The following is a 25,898-nucleotide window of genomic DNA, read 5'->3' as shown; positions in this document are numbered from 1 at the left end:
TTCGTATGTCCAGCCAGTATACCAAAGTCTAAAAGCTACTGTAAGGTAAGTGCAATGGCGCACATCATTCAGCGTATGTTGGCCATAAAGAGATGTCGGGTATAAAGCGGACATCAACATGTACCTACCTCAGAACTGAATGCTGCAAAGCACCAGCCTGATAAAGTGAGAACCATGTAACCAGGGACCAGAAAAGCATCAGGGGGAAGGCAGGGGAGGGGAAGCAATACTGCAGCATATAGAAAAAAAAGGACATCTACGATTATGGTAAGATTTAACACAACTACTCTATGTCCTTCTATTCATATTCTGCAGCATTCATAACATGAGGGAGAATGCCAAAGCTCCTGCAGAGGAGGAATTGGGAGGAAGAGCAGATACATTTTCCACAAAGCCATGGAAAATAACTCTGGCAAACCCCACTCTAGACCTGGAAATGATAACCAATTTATAATGCTTGGGGAAGGTATGAACAGAGGACCAGGTAGCTGCCTCTAGGATAGAGGCTGCATCCAGTCCTTTAAAGAAGGCCCCAAAAGAGGGCACTATCCTAGCAGAGTGTGCCCTTACAGGGGAAGACAAAGCCTTTCCATTGGCTGAGTAACAGAAAGAAATGGTTTTAGAAATCCACGAGGAAACAGTTTGCTTGGAAACAGGTTGACCCAGGGCTGTTGGGTGATAGGAGACAAACAATCTGTCAGACTTACGGGCGGGCTTAGTTTTGCACAAGTAGTATCTGAGTTGGCTATGAATGTCCAAGGTGTGGAGAATCCTCTCACTGGGGGATTGGGGAAATGGGAAGAAGGTAGGAAGATTGATAGCCTGATTCGGAGATAACTCATTAACCACCTTCGGCATGAAGGATGGGTTAGTCCAAAGAGAAACTAATGCACAAAAAACAAAAAGTTGCCTTGTAGCAAACAAAAAAATCACCACCAGTATATCCAACAAATTTAATAAAACTCTGATGTCCCAGCCAAAGCCTTCAAGGAGTAAAACACAAAGTAAAAAACATACCCCACATATACACATACAGATATACAAATTAAACAATCATACAATTAAAGAAGTACTCACCAATTACATTCTTCATTTAGTCCCATTGGAATCAGGGGGTCAAATTTTAAAATGTAAGTAGATTCTTTTAAAAGCAACTGTTTCTTGATAAAATAAACTTCAACTCTAGATATTTGTATTTTTCCAAAACAGTGCCTTGTAGCCCTTTACTCTCACCATCATGAAACAAACTAAAATATTCAGCTATAGAGCTCTCTGCTTTTTTATTAGCAATATCCCTCACATGCTCTAAAATTCTAGTTTCAAAACAACTTTTTGTTTCTCCAATATAAAATTTGTTGCAAGGACATCTCAAGGCATATACAACACCTTCAGTATTGCAAGTAAAATGGCCACAAGTTCTTCTTCTTTCGGCTTTTCCCAGTTACTAGTTGCCACAGCGGATCACCTGTCTGCTCATGATTGGCAGTAGAGTTTTACAGTGTCGAGTTGCTAGCCTGGCGTCCAACCTTCCATGGAAGGCACACACACGCACTCACGCCTAGGGCCAATTTAGAGTGTCCAATCCACCTACAGCATGTCTTTGGGATGAAACCGGAGCACCCAGAGGAAACCCATGTGACCAGAGGGAAGACATGCAGACTCTGCACAGAAGGCACCCCAGCCAAGGATCGAACTGGATAACCTTTTGCTGTGAGGTGACAACGCTAACCGCTGCACCACCGTGGCCACCCCAAAATGGCCACAAGTTTTAAAAGAAACATTTATTCTAGGAAATGCTTTTGTTGCATACTTGCAAGCCTTGCACTTGCCACAAGAAAGTGTACCACACATTGTCAAACTATATGGTATATTGGGAGATGGAATACTGAACTTACCTCTTACCAAAAAATTCTGTATACTTTTTCCTTTTTTGTAGGAAAAAAATAGTTCTTTGTTCAACCACTCTGAAGCATCCCTTAAAGATGTCATATATTTCCAGAAATATCTAACTTGATCCACTATTTTGGGACTAAGGCAACTATGTTGTAACAAAAAATATATTTTCATTTGCCTCTTTCTTATTCACAACCCCAGTGTTTTGTCCATCCTGGTTACTTTCTGGTGTCCATTAACTCAGTGTATGAATTTCTGCAAGCTATCATGTATTGTCTTCACATCATATCCCCTATTTTTAAACATGTCTATAGTTTTATCTAGTTCTTGTTTGAGATTTGTGTCTTTCGTTTTTTTCCCGGTTAGGGGTCGCCACAGCAGAACTCCGGTCCACTAATGATTGGTAGTTGATTTTTATGTGCTGAGTTACCAGCCCTGACGCACAACCTTCAACGAAGGTACACCCATTCACGCATGTCTCCATGCAAAAGATGCTCTAGCTGAGAATCGAACTGGACAGCGTCTTACTATGAGGCGACAACGCTACTGCAGCACCACCACCGTGGGTCTAGTTCTTGTTTGAGATACTCTTCAGTATTACACAGCTTATACAAGCGAAAAAATTCACCAAAGGGAATAGCTTGTATTGTATGGGGTGGATGGCAGCTTTCATCACACAAAAATTGTGTGCCTTCACTAAATTTCCTGTGGACTGAAGTTTGTAAAACGTTCTCATCTGAAATGTCTACTATGACATCTAAAAAAGGAGCACAAGTCCCATTTTTCAGACTGTCAAATTTTAGTCCAAATCTATTATTTTGTAAGTCAGCTATAAATTCATCAACTAATTCTTTCCCTCCCTCAACCAGAAAAATGAGGTTGATCTGTAATATTTGACAAAATGTTTATGAAAAAAAATAATTTCTATATAAATGTTCCCATTTGAACAAGCCCAATACATGGGGGCAAAGGCTGCCCCCATGGCAGTGCCTTGTTTTTGATGGTATAACTCATTATTAAATTCAAAAACATTTTTTGTTAAACAGAGATGGACAAGCTCTACAATACATTCTATAGCAGAACTGTTTTCCAAAAAACATCTTATTGCCTCAATACCAAAACTATGCTGGATGCTGGTGTATAAACTCTTTACATCTATTGTCACCCAAAACATGTTACAATTCCACTTAATAGTGCTTATTTTTTCCAGAAAATCAAACACATCACAAATATATGAAGGCAAGGTGTAAACTTTGGGAAACAAGTAACTGTGAAGAAACTTTCCTACGTTAAGAAATAATAACGTCCTGAAACTATAGACCTGCCTATGATCCTTATGTAACTTAGGAAGCCAATAGAAATAGGCCATTTTACAATTTTCTACATTAAACATTTTGTTGATGTCTTCCTCAGAAAAATAGCCTGGTGTGGAGAATCCTCTCACTGGGGGATTGGGGAAATGGGAAGAAGGCAGGAAGGTTGATGTACCAGAGGACTGTAGTATTGTCTGTGAACCACCTTAGAACCCCTGGTGAAATCCTGGCCTTGAAGATTTTGAGGGCAAAGATAGCCCTTGTGCACCAAATTTTCACACTCCTTTAATGCATTTTCATACATAAGGTTATCAATTTTTTCATAAACATTAGTATCCATCAAATGTTACTGGCACATATATAAATATTGAATGTAAGACATGATCACCAGCTTATTGCTTTTGTCAGCCAGCTTAAAAATCAAATCACTTGTTACCTGTTACTTAATGCTTTCAGTGACTTCCATTCTAATAATGTTAAATTTCTTTTTTTAATTTTAAATACTCATTATTCACAGCAAAATTAAACATTTCAGAGAAATGTATAATACCTTCATTTAAAAAAGGTGGAATAAATATGCTATTATGTTTAACATGACTTGTATCAAAGAAACAGTAAGCATTAGACTCAATATAAGAATCACATGAATAGAAACTGTCATTTAAGGTGCTATTGCTAATATCCAAAACATTTTAACCTCATTATTTACATCTCTAAAATAATATTTCAAATGTAACTTTCTGCAGAATTTAAAAATATCACATTTCAATTCATGCAACCGTGGAAGAATCGTATGTATAAATTTTAAACCCCGGTTTAACACAGCAAATTTAGTGTCAGAAAGAAAATGTCCAGAAAAATTCAGAACATAGCCACTTAAAACATTGCAACAGGGAGATTTACCATTCACCTCACTTCTGGCATTGTGGTTGATGTTGTTCATGAAATCCCATGTTGCCTTGTTCCCGGTATCACTTGGTACCTTGTCTCCCCCCATAACTTTGTTGTACATTACGAAAAGTTTTTTGAGACTGTTCTGTTTGCTGAGCCGCTGGCAATAACGGAAATTCTCTGTTCTCCCCTTCATCCTCTTCAAATGATGTATAATGTCCATCTGATGCTGAATAAGAGGAGTCTCGTGGTTTTAAGTTGTTTCCTGGTTCTGAAAACCTGACATGATTGTGTGTCTTCCTGCTGGTGAAGGTATGAACAGAGGACCAGGTAGCTGACTCTAGGATAGAGGCTGCATCCAGTCCTTTAAAGAAGGCCCCAGAAGAGGGCACTGTCCTAGCAGAGTGTGCCCTTACAGGGGAAGACAGAGCCTTTCCATTGGCTGAGTAACAGAAAGAAATGGTTTCAGAAATCCATGATGAAACAGTTTGCTTGGAAACAGGTTGATCCAGGTCTCTTGGGTGACAGGAGACAAACAATCTGTCAGACTTAAGGACTGGCTTAGTTTTGCACAAGTAGTATCTGAGTTGGCTATAAACGTCCAAGGTGTGGAGAATCCTCTCACTGGGGGATTGGGGAAATGGGAAGAAGGTAGGAAGATTGATAGCCTGACTCGGGGATAACTCATTAACCACCTTGGGCATGAAGGATGGGTTAGTCCAAAGAGAAACCCTGTCACTATGAAAGACAGTGAAAGGACAAGAGGCCATAAGGGCTTGCAGCTCAGAAACCCTTCTGGCAGAGGTAAGAGCCACTAGGAGAACCGTTTTCCATGTTCAGTGTTGCAGGGAGGATCACATTGCTGGTTCAAAGGGGGCTAGGGTATGTTTTTCCAGGACAAAATTGAGATCCTAAGGAGAAAGTACTGGTTTCCTGAGTGAGTGGTCTAATGTGAAGGGTGCCTTTTAGGAAAAGTTTGACTTCCAACCTGGAAGCCAAGGGAGGAGATATAGGTAAATATGATACACCTCGGATGGCTTAGTGGTAAATTCTATGACTATAGTGTGCATGATCCAGGGTTCAACACCTGCGATGCTTTACAAATGTTTTTGGGGTTGGGAGGGTGGCCTAATGGTTAAAGTGTTTGCCTTACAAACACAAGGTGCAAGGTTTGAGTCTCACAAGGGATAATTGGCTAGGCTTAAAATGGCTCGCAAGGGCAGTTAGCCTAGTACTAATCTATGAACCTATGAACCTATGATGAGATGGCAGAGAGATGTGCCTTGAATGAAGAATATGACAAGCCACTCTTTATTAATTCACAAATATGACAAAACCACTGACACCTCTACAGACACTGGTTGTGTTTTTTAAGACACCAGAAGGAGAAACTCTTCCATTTAGAGACATAGGATTTCCTACCAGTGGGTTTTCTGGCCTCCTGCAGAACTTGTAGCACGTCCTCAGTGTAAAAGCGTCTAAAGGGAATTAAAGCCTACCACCCACAGAGTCAAGCTTAGGGTCGATATTTGTGTATGTACTAGAGTTCCTTTGTCCTGTGTGAGTGGGTCCATCCTGTGGGATAACTTGTGGTGATTGCTCTTGGCTAAATGTAGGAGAAGGGAGAACCAATGCTGTCTTTGCCAAAAGGGGGTCACCAGCAAGAATTTTGGTTGTTCCCACTGAACTTTCAGCAGAACCTTCTGAATGAGTGGGAAGGGGGAATGCATACAGAAACATCCCCTTCCATGGAAAAGACAGTGCGTTCAACTTACATGCACCAGGATGTGGAATACTGGCATAATACTTGGGAAGCTGTCTGTTCATGGGAGAGATGGGAGAGGCAAAAAGATCTATCTGAGGGATACCCCATCAATGGACAAGAACACATCCCTGTTCAATATCCACTCATGGGATTGAGTTATGGTCTGCTTAGAGAGTCTGCCATCACCTTCTGAGTTGAGGGAATGTAAACAGCCTGGAGGGAAACCTGACTCTGCTGGGTTATCTCCCAGGTGTATAATGCCAGTCTGCAAAGGATATGGGACATTGTCCCTCCCTGCTTGTTGATGTACCAGAGGACTGTAGTATTGTCTGTGAACCACCTTAGAACCCCTGGTGAAATCCTGGCCTTGAAGATTTTGAGGGCAAAGATCAAAACACTCATTTCCTTTATGTTGATGTGCTCCTTTTGTCTGAGGAGGGGACCACACATCCATGACCTTCCAGTTTTCCAGAGCTGCACCCCATTCTGTGTCTGATGCATCCGTGTACATATCCTGGGTCAGTGTGAATGGTTGAATGGGTAGGACTGGATTTCTGGAGACCTGGAAAATACACCACTCTAACTCCTTTGTCAAGGGAGGGGGGCAAAAAATTCCAGAGGGTGACAGTGTTGCTTCCAAATTGTTCTCAGGAACCACTGAAATTTCTTCATGTGTAGTCTGGCAAAGGGAAGCATTGGAACAGTTGAGGCCAGGAACCCCAGGAGGCATTGGGACTCCCTGGTGGTCAGGGATTGAAGTGGTACTAGGTCTTGGAAATATGAGGTGAGAGACAGGATCTTTTCTAGGGGGTAAACAAGCTATCATTTCAACTCTTACAATCCTGCACCCCAAGAAGACATGATCCTGGAAAGGGATTGGTTGATGGTAAACCCTAGCCCTCTCAGAAGGGACATTACATGGGAAAGACTGTCCAGGAGTATTTCTGGAGCTAGGGCCTGGAGAAGCAGGTCATCCAAATAAAGAAATATCTGTATGCCCTGCAGTCTGCAGTGGGCTTTAACATGGGTTAAACATTTTGTGAATACCCTCAGTGCCGTAGATAAACCAAAGGGCAAAGCGCAAAACTGAAAATGAGAGGAAGCTACAACAATTGGTGAATGGGGATGTGAAGATAGGCATCTTTTATGTCCAATGACACCATGAAGGCCTGGGGACGGAAAACAGGAGTAGAGTAAGTAGAGTCAGCATGCGAAATGTGGGAACTTTTAGAAAGGTGTCTAAATGGGAAAAGTATACGATGGGCCACCAAGGGCCATCCTTTCTTGGGACTAGAAACATCCTGGAGTAAAATCCTTTTCCCTTGACTGGGTGACACCTCCTTGATAGTGCACTGAGAAAGAAGAGAGGAGAGGACTAATAGAAAGAATTCCAATTGGTCCCGTGGAGGTTGTGGGATTCCCTTGAAAGTAGGATGGGTTTCCCATACGATGAAGTAACCTTGGTCAGTGATGGAGAGGACCTAAGAGTCCTGGGTTATCTGTTTCCAAACTGGGAGGGAATGAAAGAGGCGAAGAGAAAGGGGGGGGGGGGGTAGATGGATCTGAGACCTGGTAGTTGCAGGCTACCAGGTTTGGCCTGAAAGGGCTGTTTCTAAGATGGTGAGGAAGAAGCAGACTTAGCTTGTCTCCTAGCATCCCTTTTACCTTTGGGTGGGAGAAATTTGGTTGCCTTCCTAACAAAGGTGGTTCTGGCTGGGTAGTTTCTCTGGAAGCGGGAGACAGGAGAGACAAGTATGTGTTTTAAATCCTGTAGTTCTTTCCCCTTTTCCTGAAGAGATTTAAATAGCTTTGCAGCTGTAGTGCCAAATAAGGCCTTGTTGTCCAGAGGGGCATCCATGAGCTTAGCTTTGATATCATCCGGTACGGGTTGCAATCTAAGCCATGAATGCCTTCTCAGGACAGACCTCATAGCTGCAGCCCTAGCTGAAGCTTCCACTGCATCATAACCACATTTGCTGGAGTGCCTAGCAACCTGGGAGCAGGAATTAAGAATGCTGGAAAGCTTGGCTTTGTTGGGAGAATCTCGAAGCTCTGACAGGAGTTTCACTGCATCCAATATAAGATCAAGGGAACATTTGGCCATGTGAGTCTGATAATTCATTGCTCTGAAGGCTAAGGATGCAGAAGTATACACTTTTTCCCCAGTCTCTTCATGACCTTGTTCTCCTTATCAGAGAGAAGCAAGAAGGTGGAGGGTAAAAGTTTGGAAGCTTTATCTGCTGCCACTGATATAGTAGCTGGGTCAGCTAAGGGTGCCTTAAAAAGGAACTTGGCATCCTTAGGCAAACTGTAAAATCTGTCAGGGTGCTTGGGAGTTGGGGTCTGGGAGTCTGGGCAATTGGAAGTTGCAGTGAAGACATCCAAGAAGGCCGGCAGGAATGGAGGGATGGATGAAGGACTAGAAAATTCCATCTGAAGGAGGTCATAGTACCTCTTCTGAATCTCAGAAACCTGGCAGCAATCCCACTTAAAGAAGTCCTTCATCTTCAAAATGGTCTCTCCAAAGGAAATATCCTCCCCAGGGGAATCTGTACCATTAGAATCCTCCCCTAGGGAGGCATAACCCAGAGGAGAAGCAACTGGAGTAGAGTAGGCCAGAGATTCATCCCCTGATGAATTGTCCTCCTCAGAAGAGACATCCTCTGCATGCCTCTTCAAAGGGGTAGAAGGAGAAAGGGCCGATGCTGGAAAGAATGGTCTGACATCTGGCAGAGGGGCATGAATGCATTGAAGAGGCCTTGGGTAAACGCTTGCCAGTCAGGAGTTTGATCAGAAAACTGGTCCTGAGGAGCCACAGAAACATGTTTAGGTTTTAGTTTCTTATTCTTTGGAGCCTCAGGAGTCAGGCAATAAAAGGTAGAAGGGCCTGATGTCGGATGGCATTCCACAATATCCATAGGAACATCTTCATGTACAACAATCTACGTGACACCGTGTGGGCCGTAAGAGATAACCAGCTGTGCCCCCCCTCCCCGGCGCCTGAACTAGATGCCTGCGAATCTCTCTGGGATGTGCCTACAGATTCTTTGATGGCTTCCACCATGGTACCCATCGAAGGAGGCTCTGCAGATTCTGCAGTGGCCTCTGGGCCTACATCAGCCTCAGAAGGGACACCTGGAGTAGAGGGAGCAGCTGTAGGAACAGGCAGAGGCTTCTTGGCCTTCTTGAGTTGCGTTCCATGTCTCGAGCTAAGTGCTTAAGGCACTGATTCTCCAAATATAACCTAAGAGATACTAGGCAGATATGGAGGGTTTTAGGAACAAAGGCCTTGCAGATAGCACAGTATATGTGATCGAGCTAAATGAATAAGAAAAAACCCAACAGAGTACTTATCTGAAGCACAAGCGCTAGTTCTCTGGCGAGCGGCGACCGGAGCTGGCAGTCGGACAGGCGGAAGAAAAGTTCTGAGGTAGGTACATACTAATGTCCACTTTATACCCGACGTCTACTTATGGCTGTCATATGGTGAGTGATGTGCATCATTGCATGGGGGTATACTGGCCGGACATACGAGTCTGCCGGAGGTGGACTCCTTCATGTTATGAATACTGCAGCATATGAACAGAAGGACATTTACTGGGACAAGCTGAGAGTTAATTAACATACATTAGGAAGGATAATGAGAATGAGGTTTGAGTTAACGAATGGCCGTAGGTTAAGAAGGGTTACCGAGTGTCAGGTGAAAGTTAATGACCATACATTAGAAAGGATAAGTGACAGTGAGCTGAGAGTTAATGAATGGCCGTAGGTTAAGAAGGGTTACTGAGTGTCAGGTGAGTGTTAGTGACCATAGGTTAGGAAGGCTTTGTCAGCCTGAGAGTTAATACACATACGTTAGAGAAGATAAGTAAATGGGAGCTGAGATGAGAGTTAATAAAAATAAGTTAAGGAGGGTTACTGCACATGAGCTAGCTGAGTTAATGTACATATGTTAGGTATGGTTAGTCAGTGTGAACTGAAAGTTAATGTAAACGTACATATGTCATGTATGGTTAGTCAGTGCGAACTGAAAGTTAATGTAAACGTACATATGTCATGTATGGTTAGTCAGTGCAAACTGAAAGTTAATGTAAATGTACACAAGTCAGGTATGGTTAGTTAGTGCGATTTGAAAGTTAATGTAAAAAGGGTAGTGAATGTGAGCAGATGGATAGAGTAATTGGCAACTACTAGAAACAGCTGATTCTAGAAAGTATTCTCATATGGGAGTGTAGGTTATTTATGGTGATGATAAGCTGTAGCACTAATGATCTTACAGGTGACATTTTCAGGGAATAAGAGGAAGAAGCACACAGTCTGTGAGGATATGGTGAGGGAAAGAAGCAGTTATGAGGGAAGGGAGGACAATGAGGGTTTAAGAATGGGTAGACAAAGGTATAAAAGGAGGGCAGTTAGGGAATATGGAATATGACGATTTTCACTAAAGTCGTTAAAATAATTTTTGGTGCTCTAGGTGTGCGGTAGAAAATAGGTGCTGCTACAATAGGTTGGATTATTGACTTAACAGATACTATAATTGAAAAGATGTTCTCTTAACTTAATCTTAAAAGCTGAGTAACTGCATATGATTCTTAAATTACAATGAAGTTAATTTCATATTCTTGGAAATAGCTGCTGCATGATCACATGCTTTCTTATGAGTTTTGTTTACTTTGACCGATTCAGGTTGGAGGAACATAGTTGCACGTAACGGTGCTAAGCTGCTTAATGTTAGACATGGCTGTTCATGGAGTAGTTTGTTGCTTACTCATAAGAAGGTGATTTTGCTTTCAATGCACAAATTTTCTTAGGGCACTGCAGTGGTGACCATATGATTTTAGGCCAGCAGCAAAGTTATAGTTAGTGGATAACAGCTTGGTAATAGTGCATTTTTAGCATTACCAAATACCGCTGCTGTATATAGCAGCTTGGGTAATGGGAGAGCTTCAGTAATTTTTTTTGTTGCTGTCCCTCTTGGTTGCCCTACTGACTGATTTTTTTCTTCTATGGCCAACATCATTATGGCCCATTAATTCCCTTAAGGCCAAGGATCGAGCATGTTGTAAGTGGTGCTGTCTTTCATACGGTGAAGTGGAGTTTTCACTTATGTACTACTTCTTTTTCCTGCACATGCCCACTGTTGACACAGGCTGAGAATGCACCAGGCATTGGACAGCACTGCCTCTCACTTCTATAAGCGATGTGAGCCTGCATGTACCCAGACCCCATTAAGGCAAATGTTTCTGTTGGCTCTCTAGTCTCCAAGAAGCACAGTGTTACATACTTCTGGGCATGTGCAACTCACCTCCTGTCATAAGCAAAATGAGTGGGCTTAGCTCCGCATTCTTCTCATGTCTCCAGTGCTGGTACAGTTAATTGCTCCAGGATTGTCTGGGGTGCAGCAGGGTTCCAGCCTTCTCTGTTATGAAGCTGACTTGCAATAGAATGTATTGGCTAAATAATTATTATCAATGTTTCATGGGGGACATGACGTTTGATACTGATATTGCTAAATCAGAAAATACATAAAAAAAACAGGATATCCAAATGGCAAAAACATGAACCCGCACCATATCAGAAGTAAATGCATCAAGCTGAGAATAAATGGAAATGTGTCACAACTAACCCAGATTTGGTACTGCCAGCTTCTCAGCTAATCTCATCTGTTTTTCACTCTTCTATCCACTATGTATGTCTCTTCTCTTAAAATATAATGGCAACTTAACAACATATCTGTTTTTCAAATCATTAGGGAGAATATAAAGTACATTTTATCACCCCATGTAGGACTGCAACATACCTATCCTGTAATATTTTGAGATAAGAATCTAGTTTATGTATACTCCAGGATTTTTGCTCTATATATGATGCATTGTTCTATATGTGATGTCATAACGTTTTTGGACATATGTTTATACATATGAAGTGAATCTATCTACTGTTAATTACCTATTACTGTATAAATCAAAATGACAGTGATATATACGTACTTTACTGTATAGTACTTTGGAGCTTTTCTTCCTGGGCCTCTGCTGAAAACGGGTTCTTTTGACCCAGATGAACTATCCTGGTAAACAAATGCCAAATAAATAAATATTTCTGTAAAGTTAAACTCAATCCACTGTACTGATCTGTCTTTTGTAGAGCTGTTGCACCCTCTCTAACTTTCATGTGGGGGTTCTGTGCCCCCACACCTCCACTTCCTAATTATTACTCCAAGGTTAAAGCATATGGCAAAAGTTGATAGTTTTTTTTTTCTCAGTTTTGGTGATTACAGAATGAACATAATTAGTGGGGGCAATACTGAGCTACCCCCTTAAAAGGGGTGCATAGGGACATGTTTTATTGCTACCATGTTCTATGTTTTCAAGTTTGCTGTTTTGCTTACTGAATCCCCTACCTGATCTTCTAATTTCAGGATTTTGTGAGCCTGTGAAATTTGTACTGAAAATGCAGTATGCTTCCATTCTTTGAATCAACAATGTCCTGCTTAATCTTCATTCTTATTATCATTCAGTTTGGTTCTTACTTTTCTTTCATATTTATTTCAGTTACTACTGCTCTGTTCTGTTTATAAACAGTTTGGCTGAATAATTTCTTACTATCTGCCCTTACCATCATGGTCTACATTGCTTATGATGGTTATGATAGTTGCTAACAAAAGTCTGTGGCACAACTTAAAGGCTATCATAGAAATCCTAATATTCCCTGTTTACTTACAAAAAAAATAAAAATACACAAACATGCATAAAGATAGTCCTCATATAACCAAACAACAATAAAAAGAAAGAGAGGACTAAACAGGACAGCTGAAAGCAAAAGGGCCGTGGTTGGGTGACAGAAAGTACAGTTGTGTACACTTACCATAAATGTAGATGTTCGAGTGTATTCACTGTTGCAGCCATCACACTTGGGTTATCTGCCAGCAGGTAGCCCTCAGTCGACCCGAATACCAGAGACTTAGTATTTCTGTGTCGGTTGCTGTCACTTCAGGACTGACATCAGGTCATCAGGGGTATAAAAACAGGCAGCCGACACCATTACATTAGTTTTTCTTGCCCCAAATATCAGGAGACCCCCAAATAGAGAGCTAAGTTATGGTGGAAAAAAACACCACCAGTAAAAAGTAAATACCAATAGCCCTGTAAGGGGAGAGTAAGAGAAATACAAAGGAGAGACAGAGAGAGAGAGAGAAGAAGAAGAAAGAGAGAGAGAGAACGGAGCTGGAGGGTGGGAAACCAGGACTGCAACAGTGAATACACTCAAACATCTACATTTAAGGTAAGTGTACACAACTGTACCATGTTCTTCGTGTTTCACTTCTGCAGTCATCACACTTGGGTTGATTCCCAAAGCTGACGAATGGGTGGAGGCAGTCAAGAAGAGTTGGGGCTGGCTAGTATGCCCTGCAGGATGGTGTTGCAAAACCCACCCTGGATTTGGAAAAGATAGGCAGGTAGTAAAGCTTGGTGAAGGTGTGAACAGAACTCCAAGTAGCAGCTTTCAGAATGTCCCTGGTTGGGACTCCTCTGAGAAAGGCTGTAGAGGTTGATTTTGCCCTAGTGGAATGTGTTCTGACCCCCAGAGGGGATGTTTTCCCATGGTGTTCGTAACAGAAATGGATACAGTGTGCTATCCATTTGGAGATGGTTTGTTTTGATATGGCCTTGCCCTCTGCCCCCGGTGCAAAGCTGACTAGTAACTGGTCAGATTTCCTGAAGGGCTTAGTCCTATCAAGGCAGAATCTGAGCTGTCTGTGCACGTCTAAAGAGTGCAGGATCCTTCCCCCTTATTTTGAGGCAAATGGATAGATTGGTTGAGAGCCACACTGGACACCCCTTTAGGCATAAAAGTAGGGTTGGTCCTGAGGGAGACCATGTCAGCATGAAAAATAATGAAAGGTTCCACAGCCATAAGTGCTTGTAGCTCAGACACTCTTCTAGCTGAAGTGATGGCCAGATGCAAGGCTGTTTTCCAAGAGAGGAATTTTAACTCTGCTGATGCTGCAGACTCAAAAGGGGGTAACGTGAGATTTTCCAGCACAAAGTTAATGTCCCAAGCAGGGGTGGGGGATCTCCTTGGTGGCCTTAGATTGTTTACCCCTCTCAGGAACTGCTTGATGAGAGGGTGAGAGAAGAGAGGTGGCTCAGTGCTGTAATGAGCAGAGATGGCAGAGGCATGGATCTTAATGGAAGAGAAGGACAGACCTCTGTGGAGTAGGTCTGCTAGGTAATCCAGGATGAGAGGTACGGAGGGCTGTGCTGTGTCCACTCCTTTAGAGTGAATCTAGGAACAATACCTTTTCCACTTATCAGCATAGGATTTCCTTGTACTGGGTCTTCTGGCTTCACGAATGACGTCCAGCACCTGCTTGCTTAGGCTGGCCACTGGAGGAGAATTCAAGGAATAAGCCAGGCTGCAAGGTTCAGGATTTGCAGTCGCGGATGCAAGATCTGTCCTTCCTGCTGAGTGAGGAGAGCTGGAATCTGGTGTAGGTGCCATGTTGGCACCGGTGACAGATTGTGCAGTAGTGGGTACCAGTGTGGTCATGGCCAGTCTGGGGCAATCAGGATTGCCCTTGGTCTTTCCTCCCTTATTCTGAGTAATACTCTTGTAAGAAGACGCAGAGGGGGAAATGCATAGATTGAGAGGGTTACCCACTGGAAGGATAGGGCATCCACTTTCCAGGCCTTGCTGTGAGGTGCCCTGGTGCAGAATTTGCTGAGCTGGTGATTGTAGGGGGAGTCAAAAAGGTTCACCATCGGGGTACCTCATTTCTGGGTTAGAAGGCTGAAGGTGTTGAGGTCTAATTGCCACTCGTGTGGGTCTAGGAGATTTTTGCTTAAGTCGTCTGCCAGAGAGTTTTGTTTGCCTGGCAGGAATTGAGCTTGCAGGTGAATGTGCATAGCCAAGGCAGTGTTCAACAGGGTCATGGCTAGCCTGCAGAGTGGGTAAGAGTGGGTTCCCCTGCTTGTTGATGTACCACATCACTGTGGTGTTGTTGTTTGTTATTAGAAGGGGCCCTGGTGAGAGTAGGGATCTGAAAGCTGTCAGAGCATGCTGAACAGCTAGCACCTCTTTTTGGTTGATGTGCAGATGAATTTGGTTTGGGCTCCAGTGGCCCTCAATGCACCTGCCGTCCAGATGTGCCCCCCCCCAGGCATAGTCTGATGCATCTGTGGTTAGGGTCTGGGCGGTGTGGGGTTGTGTAAAGGGAAGCCCCTTGTTAAGGTTGCATGCTGCTGCCCACCAAAGAAACTCTGTCCTGAGGTATGATAGGTATGATAGATTCCAGGTCCTGACAATGTTGGCACCAAAGGCTTTTTAAGTACCACTGAAGTTTACTCATATGCAGTCTGGCATATGGAATTAGTAGAATGCAGGAGGCCATGAACCCTAGAGCCTGCAGGATTTTCCTTGTGGATAGCTGGGTTCTGGTGGCCATTTGAGCAAAGTAGCCTGTCAGATAGGCTTGTTTTTCTGGAGTAAGGAATGCCACCTGGGATGCTGTGTCCAAGCTTGCTCCCAGGAATATAATCTTTTGACTGGGGACTAGTTTTGATTTCTTTTCATTGATAGTGTACCCCAGAGAGGTTAGAAGGTCCTTTACCAATGTCAGGTGCTGCAACAGCTTTTCCTGACTGTCTGCCTGAATCAAACAATCGTCCGAGTAAGGGTATATTTGAATTTTTCTCTGTCAGCAATAGGCAATGGCTGGAGCCAGGCATTTTGTGAAGACTCTGGGAGCAGTGGATAAGCCAAAGGGAAGTGCAGAGAACTGATAATGCATAGATCCTGCCCTGAAACGTAGAGATTGCCTGCATGAGTCCCTGATAGGGATGTGCAGATAGGCTTCCTTTAGGTCTAGGTTGGCTAACCAGGCATCTTTGGGCAGCATAGGGCGAAGCTGCTGTAGGGTGAGCATTTTGAATTTTGGTACCACCAGGAAGGTGTTTAGAATGGCTAGATCTAAGATTGGGTGCCAGGTGCCCTCTTTTCTGGGTACCAGGAAAAGTCTGGAATAAAAACCATGGCCTATCTGTTCTGCAGGAACAGGTTGAATTGCCCTTATGGTGAGCAGGGGTTGAGAAGTCATTGTGAATTCTTTCTGTAAAGGGGGGGGGCTTAGCACTCCCTGTTTTAGAAATGGAGGTACTCCATTGCTTAGATCTCTGCATACGCTGAGACTGTAATCTGAGGGGTCTGTTTCCCCTGGTCTAGTTTGAGATGGCCTTGAGGGGGCTGGAAAGGACCAATGTTTCGAGGGACGATGCCTACTGAATCTTGGAGGCTGCATTTGCAAAAAATCTTTGATCATCTGCATACACTTAGCCTTTTCTTCCATCTTTTTAAAAATCTCTTCTGCTTTGGTGCCAAACAGATTGTCCTTTTTCAAAGGAGCGTCCAGTAATTTTGATTTGACATGGTCTGGCAAGGTCTGCTCCTTAGGTCAAGCATGCCTTCTAAGTACAGAACCTGTGACTGCTGCCCTGCAAGATGCTTCTAGGGCATCAAACCCACATCGCAGGGTATGTTTGCTGACTTGGCTTGCAGAATGCATAAGCTCCTGTAATTCATTTGTTTCTGCACAGTCAGGAAAGGTAGATAATTTTTGTTTAATAAGTTCTACAGTATGTTGCTGGTATTTCAGCATGTGGAACTGGCAATTCAATGCTCTAATGGCAAGAGTTGCAGAGGTGTATACTTTTTTACCCCATCTGTCTAAAGCTTTTGAATCCCTGTCCGAAGGGGTGGGATTCTTAGCAGTAGTTGCTTTTATTCCTTTAGGCCTTTGGGAGATGACCTCTGGGTCAGCAGTAGGATTTTTGAAAAAAAAAATTGTGAGAGTCAGGGACTCTATAGTACCTGTCTGGTTTCCTTGGAGCAGGGGGTAAAGTATCAGGAGTTAGACTGGATTCCATAAAGACATCATCCACAACATCCAGAACAGGAGGGATAGCTAAGGGTCTGTGCTGTGGTAAATCTAAAACTTCCCTGAGTCTCTTTTTGGACTGAGGATAATCCTGGCATTGCCACTGGAAATGTTCTATCAAAGAATGTAGGGTTTCCCCAAAAGAAAAATCCTCTGGAGGGGAAGCAGAAGGAATGGATTCCTCTGCATCTGAATCCTCATAGGCAGATAAAGGCATGTCTTCATATGCAGAAACCTCAGAGTCGTCGGACTCTTGGTCAGTTAAAGCTGCTGGGGATAGGTCTCTTGTTCTCTTAGCAGGGGAAGGTTGGCTTCCCCTAATCAGCATGATCAGGTCTTCTGCCATTTTAAGCATTTGAGGCTGTGGCAAGGAAGCAGGCGCTTGAGTTTGGGTCATCGTTTTTTTAGGTGTAGCTCATACTCTTGGCCTTAGAAACTCGGTAGTTTCAGAAAGAACTGAAGATGTGAAAGAAGTCGTCAGTTTGTGCTGAATTTTGGTAATGCGAAGAACTTCCTTGGAAGCCGGTGCCTGCACAGTGGCTCCAGACCCATCCAAGGTAGAGACATCCACAGGTTCCATAGTCAAAGAAGAGTCTTGCGGCATACCGGACTCCGAACGGGTCTTGGTAGCAGCCTGCGAATCCATCGAAGCAGGCATCAGGGGCTGCAAAAGCCCCTAAGTACTGGTCAAACTGGTGACTAGCTTAATGGAAGCATCGTCGGCAGTTTTGGACCTGTGTGGTCTGTCTCTGTCTTTATTCTTATGTTTTTTTGGAAGATCGGTAGAAGGATGGCTTACCGAAGCCATTTTGGAATATGGAGATCGAGAACAAAAGTATGTAGTTACAATAAGGGCTCGACGACGAATAGTTCTGGCGTTGAACAAAGCACAAAACCGACAGCGATGTACGTCGTGGTCTGGGCCTAAACAGGTGACGCAGTAAGAATGGAAATCTTGGTGTGATATTTGCTTTCCACAGGTGAGGCAATTGTTAACTTTTTCTGACATCGGTTAGAGCAAGAAAAAAGGATCCCCAATGGGGTACTTAGCTTTAGAAGACTTCAGGATGATTCAATTCGGAATCAAAAACTCAGGTATTGGCCGACCGGCACTCATGCGAACTGCTTCTGCTTCAGGCTTCTCGGCATGAAAGACTGATGTAAGGGCATTGGCTGCCTGTTTTTATACCCCTGACAACCTGATGTCAGTCCTGAAGCGACAGCAACCAACACAGAAATACTAAGTCTCTGGTATTCGGGCTGAGGGCTACCTGCTGGCAGATAACCTGAGTGTGATGACTGCAACAGTGAAACGCGAAAAACATCTACTATCCATATTGTCGAACATCCTCTCATTCCAGTATTACTCGGTTTGCCTAAGATACACAAGGATTCCTTTAAACCTCCGATGAGACTGACAGTATCAGGCCATGGTTGGTTGACAGAACCACTACCCATATTTATTGAAAGGATGGTGACACCAATATTGCTTAAGGTGCCCTCTCTACGTAGGGATGCCAAACATTTTTACAGACACTTTCTGAATGTGGTAGAGAAGGGAAAATGAAAGGGCTGTTTGATGGTTACACTTGCTATATGCTCTCTGTTTACAGTCATCCCGAATAATGCTGGTATTGATTCAACTAGGCTTTTTCTTTCACACAATAGTGATTATTGCCATTGCCAGATCAGTTTGATATGCATGCTGTTAGAGCTTGTTCTAGAGAACAATGACATTTATTTGATAATACATACTATTTGGAGAGACTGGGCAATGCCATGGGCACATGTGCCAACAGCTACGCTAACATGGTATTACCTAATTGGGAAACAATGGACATATTTGGAGGTAATCACTTCTCATAGGATATTAAGCATTATAAAATATTTGAAATTCCATCCAATAAAAATAAGAAACACATTTATTTATAGGTGAGCGCTTTCACCACATATCGTGGCTTCATCAGACCATATACAAACAAAAACTCATAAAAGGCAAATTTATATATATCACCTCCCACTCATTAAGTTCGAACTTTACATTCAGCAAATCATTTTGCAACATAAAAGCCCCTAATTAAATGAGGAGTGTCATCAATTCTATGAAGTGTGTATTGGAAGCAAGGGGACTATCTAGAAAATAGTTGTAAATGAACATATATTAGGCTATATAGATATTTCAAAAAACACATGGATTGGATTTACCATGTTTCTTATTAAATATTGCTATATAGGTATGCTTGTAACATAGATCCTTATTTCTCATATGTCCTTGGTCTGTCCTACATTAATATATATAGGCCATATGTTTTATATTGCAATTATGTCCCTTAGATTTTTATTTTTAAGGTTAGAATTAGAATGGTTTCAAGGCTAGAATTAAAATGTGATTAGATTATATGAAGTATATTTTAGCCTTGATATGTTTATGAGCATCTATAGTTACATATAAATGGTTGAAACACCTACATACACTAGTGATATGACATTTAAGTGTACTAGATATAAGTATCGGAGTTATATAAGCATATCTTAATATTTTTGGATATTAATATATAACTTGTCGTTGCTGTTCACCTATGGTTCAGTTAAGTTAATGAAGTGTTATATTTATCTTTAAAATCTGTATGAATATATAGTCAGGTGAATATATAGTCAGGTGAATATATAGTCAGGTGAATATATAGTCGGTGAAACTGTTGATACCCATTCCTATTATTCTATTTTTTGTTATTAAGAGATTGCACTAACTTGCTTAACATATTTATGGTTAGTCATTGAGTGTAGGCTTAATGCTGTTACACACACATATATATATTTATATATATATATATATATATATATATATATATATATATATATATATATATATATATATATATTTTTTTTTTAAATATATTTTTTATATTTTAGTATGTAAAACTCTGTGACTTTAGTAGAATTTGATATGATCATACTATATATAATGTCTAGTACATGTATTTATAACTATGCATTTATATCATGTGGAGCGTTTCCTGATCTTATACAATATTTTTAAGCTCTTTGAATAAATATGATTTATATGGTTAGCAACCCCTTTTTAATGGGGGTTGTAACAATAACTTATGGGGCATAGTGGTTAACAGAGTTTTGTTATGCAAACGGGTATACATTTATGGTAAATGCTATGAAATTTATATATGAGCATAGGTTCAAAGTATGTATACTATCCGGACTTGTACCATCTATTGGATATCCCTAATCTTATACATTCTAATAAGGATAGACGAATATAGCTTCTATACGGCTATTGAGATATAGCCGTCTTTGAACCAATGGGGATAGTGCAGTGACATCATCTAGTTAGCGTACTTACGCACAACTGATAGAGCGAGTGCTATTGCATATACAAAAAGTTGAAATGGTCAATGAATGGAAGCTATTTGCCTATTATCATGATTCGTTAAATGGATTTCAGTATTGGGGGCGGCCGAAGTATACTACAATGCTTAGAATAAGGTGTAGTTCATATTTTATTTTATTATGTCAATGAGCAAGTAAGGTACATGTCCAATATGATCTATGTCTTTTGATTGACGGCTTAGATAGTCGTTCTATTTGGAATTTAAAGTATTATTTCAGAGATGTGCTGTTATAACCTCAAAAGCACTGAGATTGAATAATGTAGTTGATTTGTATGTTTGTGATTTGCACTAGTGATGATAAGTTATGGTAGGTAAGTGGTTGTATGAGATGTAACTCTATATTAGAAGGTACAGCGATACACCTAATTACTTTAGTCTGGAGAAGTATATAAGTGAGTATTTTATACAATTTAAAACTTGAACATGATATGTATACTCGATTGCACAAAGATGTGTTTTATAGGTGGCAATTTTTTACTGTAGTTATGCTATATATGAGATGGTAGTCTGTTAACTTGTTTGTTGTTTTAAATGAAACAAGGGAAGACTTGATGATGCTCTTCATTTAATTAGGGGCATTTATGTTGCAAAATGATTTGCTGAATGTAAAGTTTGAACTTAATGAGTGGGAGGTGATATATATAAATTTGCTTTTTATGAGTTTTTGTTTGTATATGGTCTGATGAAGCCACGATATGTGGTGAAAGTGCTCACCTATAAATAAATGTGTTTCTTATTTTTATTGGATGGTATTTCGAGTCGTGCTTCAGTGTACTGTTGCTGTTTTTTGCTGTTTCGTTTGCTTTTTACAACAGGACCTGTTTGCCTGCGAGGTAGTATTCTATATTGGTTTATTATAAAAGATGGGCAGTGCCTTCTGTGTGGAGTCTGCATGTCCTCCCCACGGTTGGGTGGCATTCAAAAGACAAGCGCAAATGGGCATGCCTTCGTTGAAGGTTGGACGTCGAGCTGCCACCTCGGCGTTCGTGAAAATCTACTGCCAATCAATAGTGGACTGGAGTTCCACTGTGGCGACCCCTAACCAGGGAAAGCCGAAAGATAAACAACAACAACATAAAAGATTTGTAGACAATATCTTTCTTTTGTGGGCGGGGTCACACTCATTGTTCTCTAAATTTGTTGAGGGTCTTGGAACTACCGCCATGTTCCTTAGATTTACAATGGAGTAGTTTTCTTGTTCTAAAATAGATTTTTTAGATGTTAAATTCGTCAAGACAGCCGGTGTTCACTTTAGTACAAGTGTGTACAGGAAGCCTTGTAGAAAGAACCATATTTTACACAGAAGTAGTATACATCCTGGATACCTATACAAAAACGTACTTAAGAGTCAATGCATGAGAATGTCAAGGCTTAATCATAATGACAGCAGTTTTGACAGTGCTTTACCTGATTTACGAGCTGAGTTCATTGAGTTCATTGACAGAGTTTACTCCTCAAAAGAGGTCAATAGTTCTATACAGGAGGTTCATTCAATTAGGAATAACACAGTGAAACCATATTTTTCTCACACTGTGATCTAAGCGAAGCTTCAGCTTTGACTCTGAATTTTAAGTCATCATGATAACATAGGGTTTTCATTGTTTTATTCAAGTGATGTCAACTTAATTTGTGATACAATAAAAAGGAAATGGCTGATTCTTACGGCTGATGACAAGATCAAGCAGGTTGTAAGGGAATGATCAAGATTCAGTTTTAAGAATGAGAAGTCACTCAAACGCATGCTCTGTTTTTAAGAATGAACCCACTACCAGTAAGCTATCTGAGTGTACTGGTACTTTTACCAGCAGATATTGCACAGTTTGCAGTTATATAATTATGGGCAATTGTTTCATTCATTAAATTACTGGCAAGTGATAAAGTCTTTCACTTTACGCTGATTGTGCTGCAAAGAATTTGGTATATTTGGCTACATGTATAGTGTGTCCATGTTTTTATGTAGGAAAGAGCAATTGTTCTTTAAGGGAACATATTTGAGAACATTATTTTGAAATACAGAGGGTTGAAACTACAAATGCTTTGGTGAAACATGTCAGCACTCATGGCTTATTGCATTCCTTTAAGTTTATGACTTTGCAATTGATGCCCAGTGATTCACGACTAGCAGATATTAGGAACAAAACAGAAATTAATGAACTTTAATTGGACGATTGTTTTACAAGCTGATAAAGGGTATGGTTTAAATGAAACTATATATTTAAAACCTATACTGAAATCACATGACTTGTTTAAGTGATGTCTGATTGATACTTTGTAGCTGTATATAAAAGATTTGAATGTTTATTTTATATCTATGGTCTGAAGAAGCACCCTCTTAGGCGTGAAAGTGCTTACCTATTTAAGATTTTTACCTATTACAGATTTCTGCTTTTAGCCATGCTATTAAGTCCTCTTTTTTTATTGCTGTTTACTTACTACCTAAATGAATTAGAGAGTTTGAAAGTAAATGGTACCTAAAATACCTAGTTAGAGGAACTAAACTCTCATCAATGGATAAATAAGATGCATTAGCATGACAAATTCATAAATGTATTATATACATCAGGAGCAACCTTTCATTACATGTCAAGCAGATTAACACCTTGTCACCTTCAAGGTAAACCTACATAATTAGACGGGCAGCCTCAAATTCTCCCCTCTTCTATTGTGCCTTGCCCTCCTTGAGGCTGGAAGGAACTTCTGGAAATAAGTTTTAGGCTAAGCTTGTAATGGTCTGCAGACTTACTGCCCAGTATAAATCTAGGAACCTATCACTGAGGCATTCCTTAAGATGACCGAAAAGAGTGAAGCGGCAGACCATCTCACAACACTACTCTGTATTTACGTGTGTGCGTGTGATTGCAATGTCACCTTTACTACCATTTTCTTTTAACTGGAAAGGATGGGGGTCTAAAGGGAAACTCAGCCCTCCATCTACTGAGAGGCTCCACTTGTTGCTTCAGTGGCAGCGACAGCAACTTAGTATACTGGGGGTCTTCTTCTTTACTAAAGAACAAATCCATAAATAATGGGAGAGAGGTAGACAAGGGCCCAAAATCAGGGACAATGTTTAAATATTACTCTAGTTCACTTAAAAAGGTAACAGAATGACAGGTGTTCCATCAATATGCAGTTTACGATGAATTAGAAGTAGAAAGTTCTAATATCAGGCATTACTGGCGAATTGTAATCATCTGTGATTTACCAGAAAATCAAACATCTTACTTGAGACGTAGCAAACGTGAGGCAAACTCAGGGATGCTCTGCAAAATTCTTGACAGTTGAGAAAAAATTTCTAAACTCGGACATTCTTACCACAGAATTTTAACTAAAAATTCATATGTATATTGTTTTTCCAAAAAGCGACGTATGTATTCTTAATGCTGTGATTCAGACATAGTCATAGCAAATGTGCATAGGAATAACATGACATGCAAATTCCTTGTGGGGTGATGGGGGAGGGTTGGATTTACCTCTCGGTCTTCACTTCATAAACTCTGAAAACTTCAAGTCATGATAATTTATTTCTAATGGAATGTTTATTGTCATGTGCCATCACATATAAAAATAAACAACCTACAGCAAGCCAAACAAATGTAAAAAATTTCAGGAAAAATACTGTGGTAATCACTGCCAAATGCTGAAGAGATAGTGTTCCTTGCAGGCTGTAAGTAGTTCCGTCCTTGACGACGTAGCACTGATACTTACCATGTTCCAATCAGATACTGTGCAAGGGACAGGCTGAGAGGACTTCCAGTTATGGTTACTAGGCGCTCACTTGATCCTTCTGTCTGGTTACCTATTTTAATTTGCGCTCCAGACATCTGACGTATTTCACTGATTTTGCTTCCTTGACGACCAATGATGCAACCAATGAGCTACAAAACAAGAAAAAAATATATATGTATTTTTAATAAGAACCAAAAAACTATGCACGTAATTTTTTCTAAAGCAATAACCTCATTGAATGTGTACTCCTTAATGCCGCTTTCATTAACTTCATTAGATGCTGTATTTTTCTACTATTTAGTACCATAACCTTAACATTACTCATATGACGTGTTGAAATTATGTTACTGAACTCAGCGCATGGGCAACTGGTACTGAAAAAAAAAGCCAAAACTCATCCTATTAAACAGGGAAAGGTTAACTCTCATTGTAGATGCCAAAATGTTAACATATTCAATAAAACTTAAAGAAACACCAAGCACTTTCTTGAGAAGGATCTCAAATTCAAATATCTTGAGGTCACATGAGGTGACCACATTTAGCTTAAGATTGGCAACCCCTCCCCCCAAAAAAAACCCTCAGTCATACAACCCCATAAAATCAAACAAAAAAAATCAGTGTATGATCTAGTTTAAAGTATTATGTGACTTGCTTGACAAATTGTACTAAATATCTTGTGTGTATCATGGAAAACAAGATCCACTCAGGAAATTTAAGAATCACAATATATTAACCCTTCGGGTAACCCCTCAACATAATGTACAAGAGACATGCCAATGGCTTTTATACTTCTCAACTTTCACCCAGCTGACTCCTTAATGCTATGTAACTATACCTGTGGCAGCAAAACGACACTCTGAGGTGAGCAGTTCTACCTGATACATTTCCACTCACTTTTTAGTACCACCATAACAAGCTTTCAGTTGCAAAATGAATGTAGAACACAACATTGCTTTTAAAAAATGTTACTGAATGACATATTCTGACAAACATCTTGACTCAGTGAGATACAAATCTGTATACATACTCAAATCTTCCAAGAGATAACAATTTTAAATAGTAGAACCCCTCAGCTTCCCAGGCAAGTGAAGTACATCTAGCAGGAGATGTTGGCTCTATTTTAATACCCCCAAAATTCAACAGTAGGTAAAGTAACATACATCCAACTGAAAAGTAGAATATAATAATCATGACCTAATTTTAAGATGGATGACATTTTACCTGTCAGCGCTGCAATGTAATACAACCCCTTGCTTTCTTACTTGTAATCCATTACTATTTGCAAAGACTGTACAGTAGAAGAAAGCATACACAGCCTTTGTCCTTACAGTTGACTACAGTTAATTCAAGTTTACATAGGATCATAGGATCAAAGGAAGCTACTAGGCTATTGGCCCTGAGACCCTTACAAGCCTATCCAAGCGTTTAGCCCATGTTTAGACAAATCAGCACCCGATGCCCCTGTCCAGCAGGGAAATGGGTGGAATCCCAGGGATGTATTTTCTATTTCCCATCCAGTTATCCAGGTTGCGCTTACAAAGGGGTAAAGAGGTACTCTGCTTGACGTGGAGCGGGAGTCTATTTCACAGATGGGGGAGTCTCTGGGACACAAGTCTGCCAGCCAACAAGTACTGTTGATGTCACAAACCAGGTTGAGGCTGTGTGTGTGGGTTACTCGAACGGAGCTTGACTTGTGGATATGCAGCAATCCCAGCAAGGCGGGGTCAAAGATCGCCTTGCATGCCAGACAGAAGTCACCTCTGAGGACTCTGTATGAAACTGAGTAGAGGGACAGGGCTTTTAGCATATCTATGTATGGTAGATGTTTGAGGCCCTGGATTCTCCTGGTGAAGAACCTCTGTGGTCTCTCCAGCTGCTGCATGTGCTTTGTGAGGTACACGCTGAATGAGGTGTTGTAATCAATAATGGGCCTTATAAGGGAAGAATACAGGGATGTTATGACCGCCTTG

General features: G+C 41.1%; 1 protein-coding gene across 3 annotated transcripts in view; it reads right to left on the bottom strand.

Annotated features, from left to right (window-relative positions):
- Nucleotides 1-25,898, bottom strand: part of PCBP4 (poly(rC) binding protein 4) — a 1,043,920-nt gene that overhangs the window by 7,895 nt on the left and 1,010,127 nt on the right. For all 3 annotated transcript variants that reach the window (XM_044077471.1, XM_044077469.1, XM_044077470.1), the window contains one exon: nucleotides 23,908-24,077. In XM_044077471.1, the coding sequence (XP_043933406.1) occupies nucleotides 23,908-24,077 (170 nt within the window). The remainder of the gene's footprint in view (nucleotides 1-23,907; nucleotides 24,078-25,898) is intronic.

The sequence above is a fragment of the Protopterus annectens genome, chromosome 7.part0 (assembly GCF_019279795.1).
Source record: "Protopterus annectens isolate FY-2018-M chromosome 7.part0, PAN1.0, whole genome shotgun sequence".
In the NCBI taxonomy this organism is placed as follows: domain Eukaryota; kingdom Metazoa; phylum Chordata; order Ceratodontiformes; family Protopteridae; genus Protopterus; species Protopterus annectens.
Note: the sequence above shows the minus strand (reverse complement) of the source record. Positions and strands in the feature narration are given on the sequence as shown.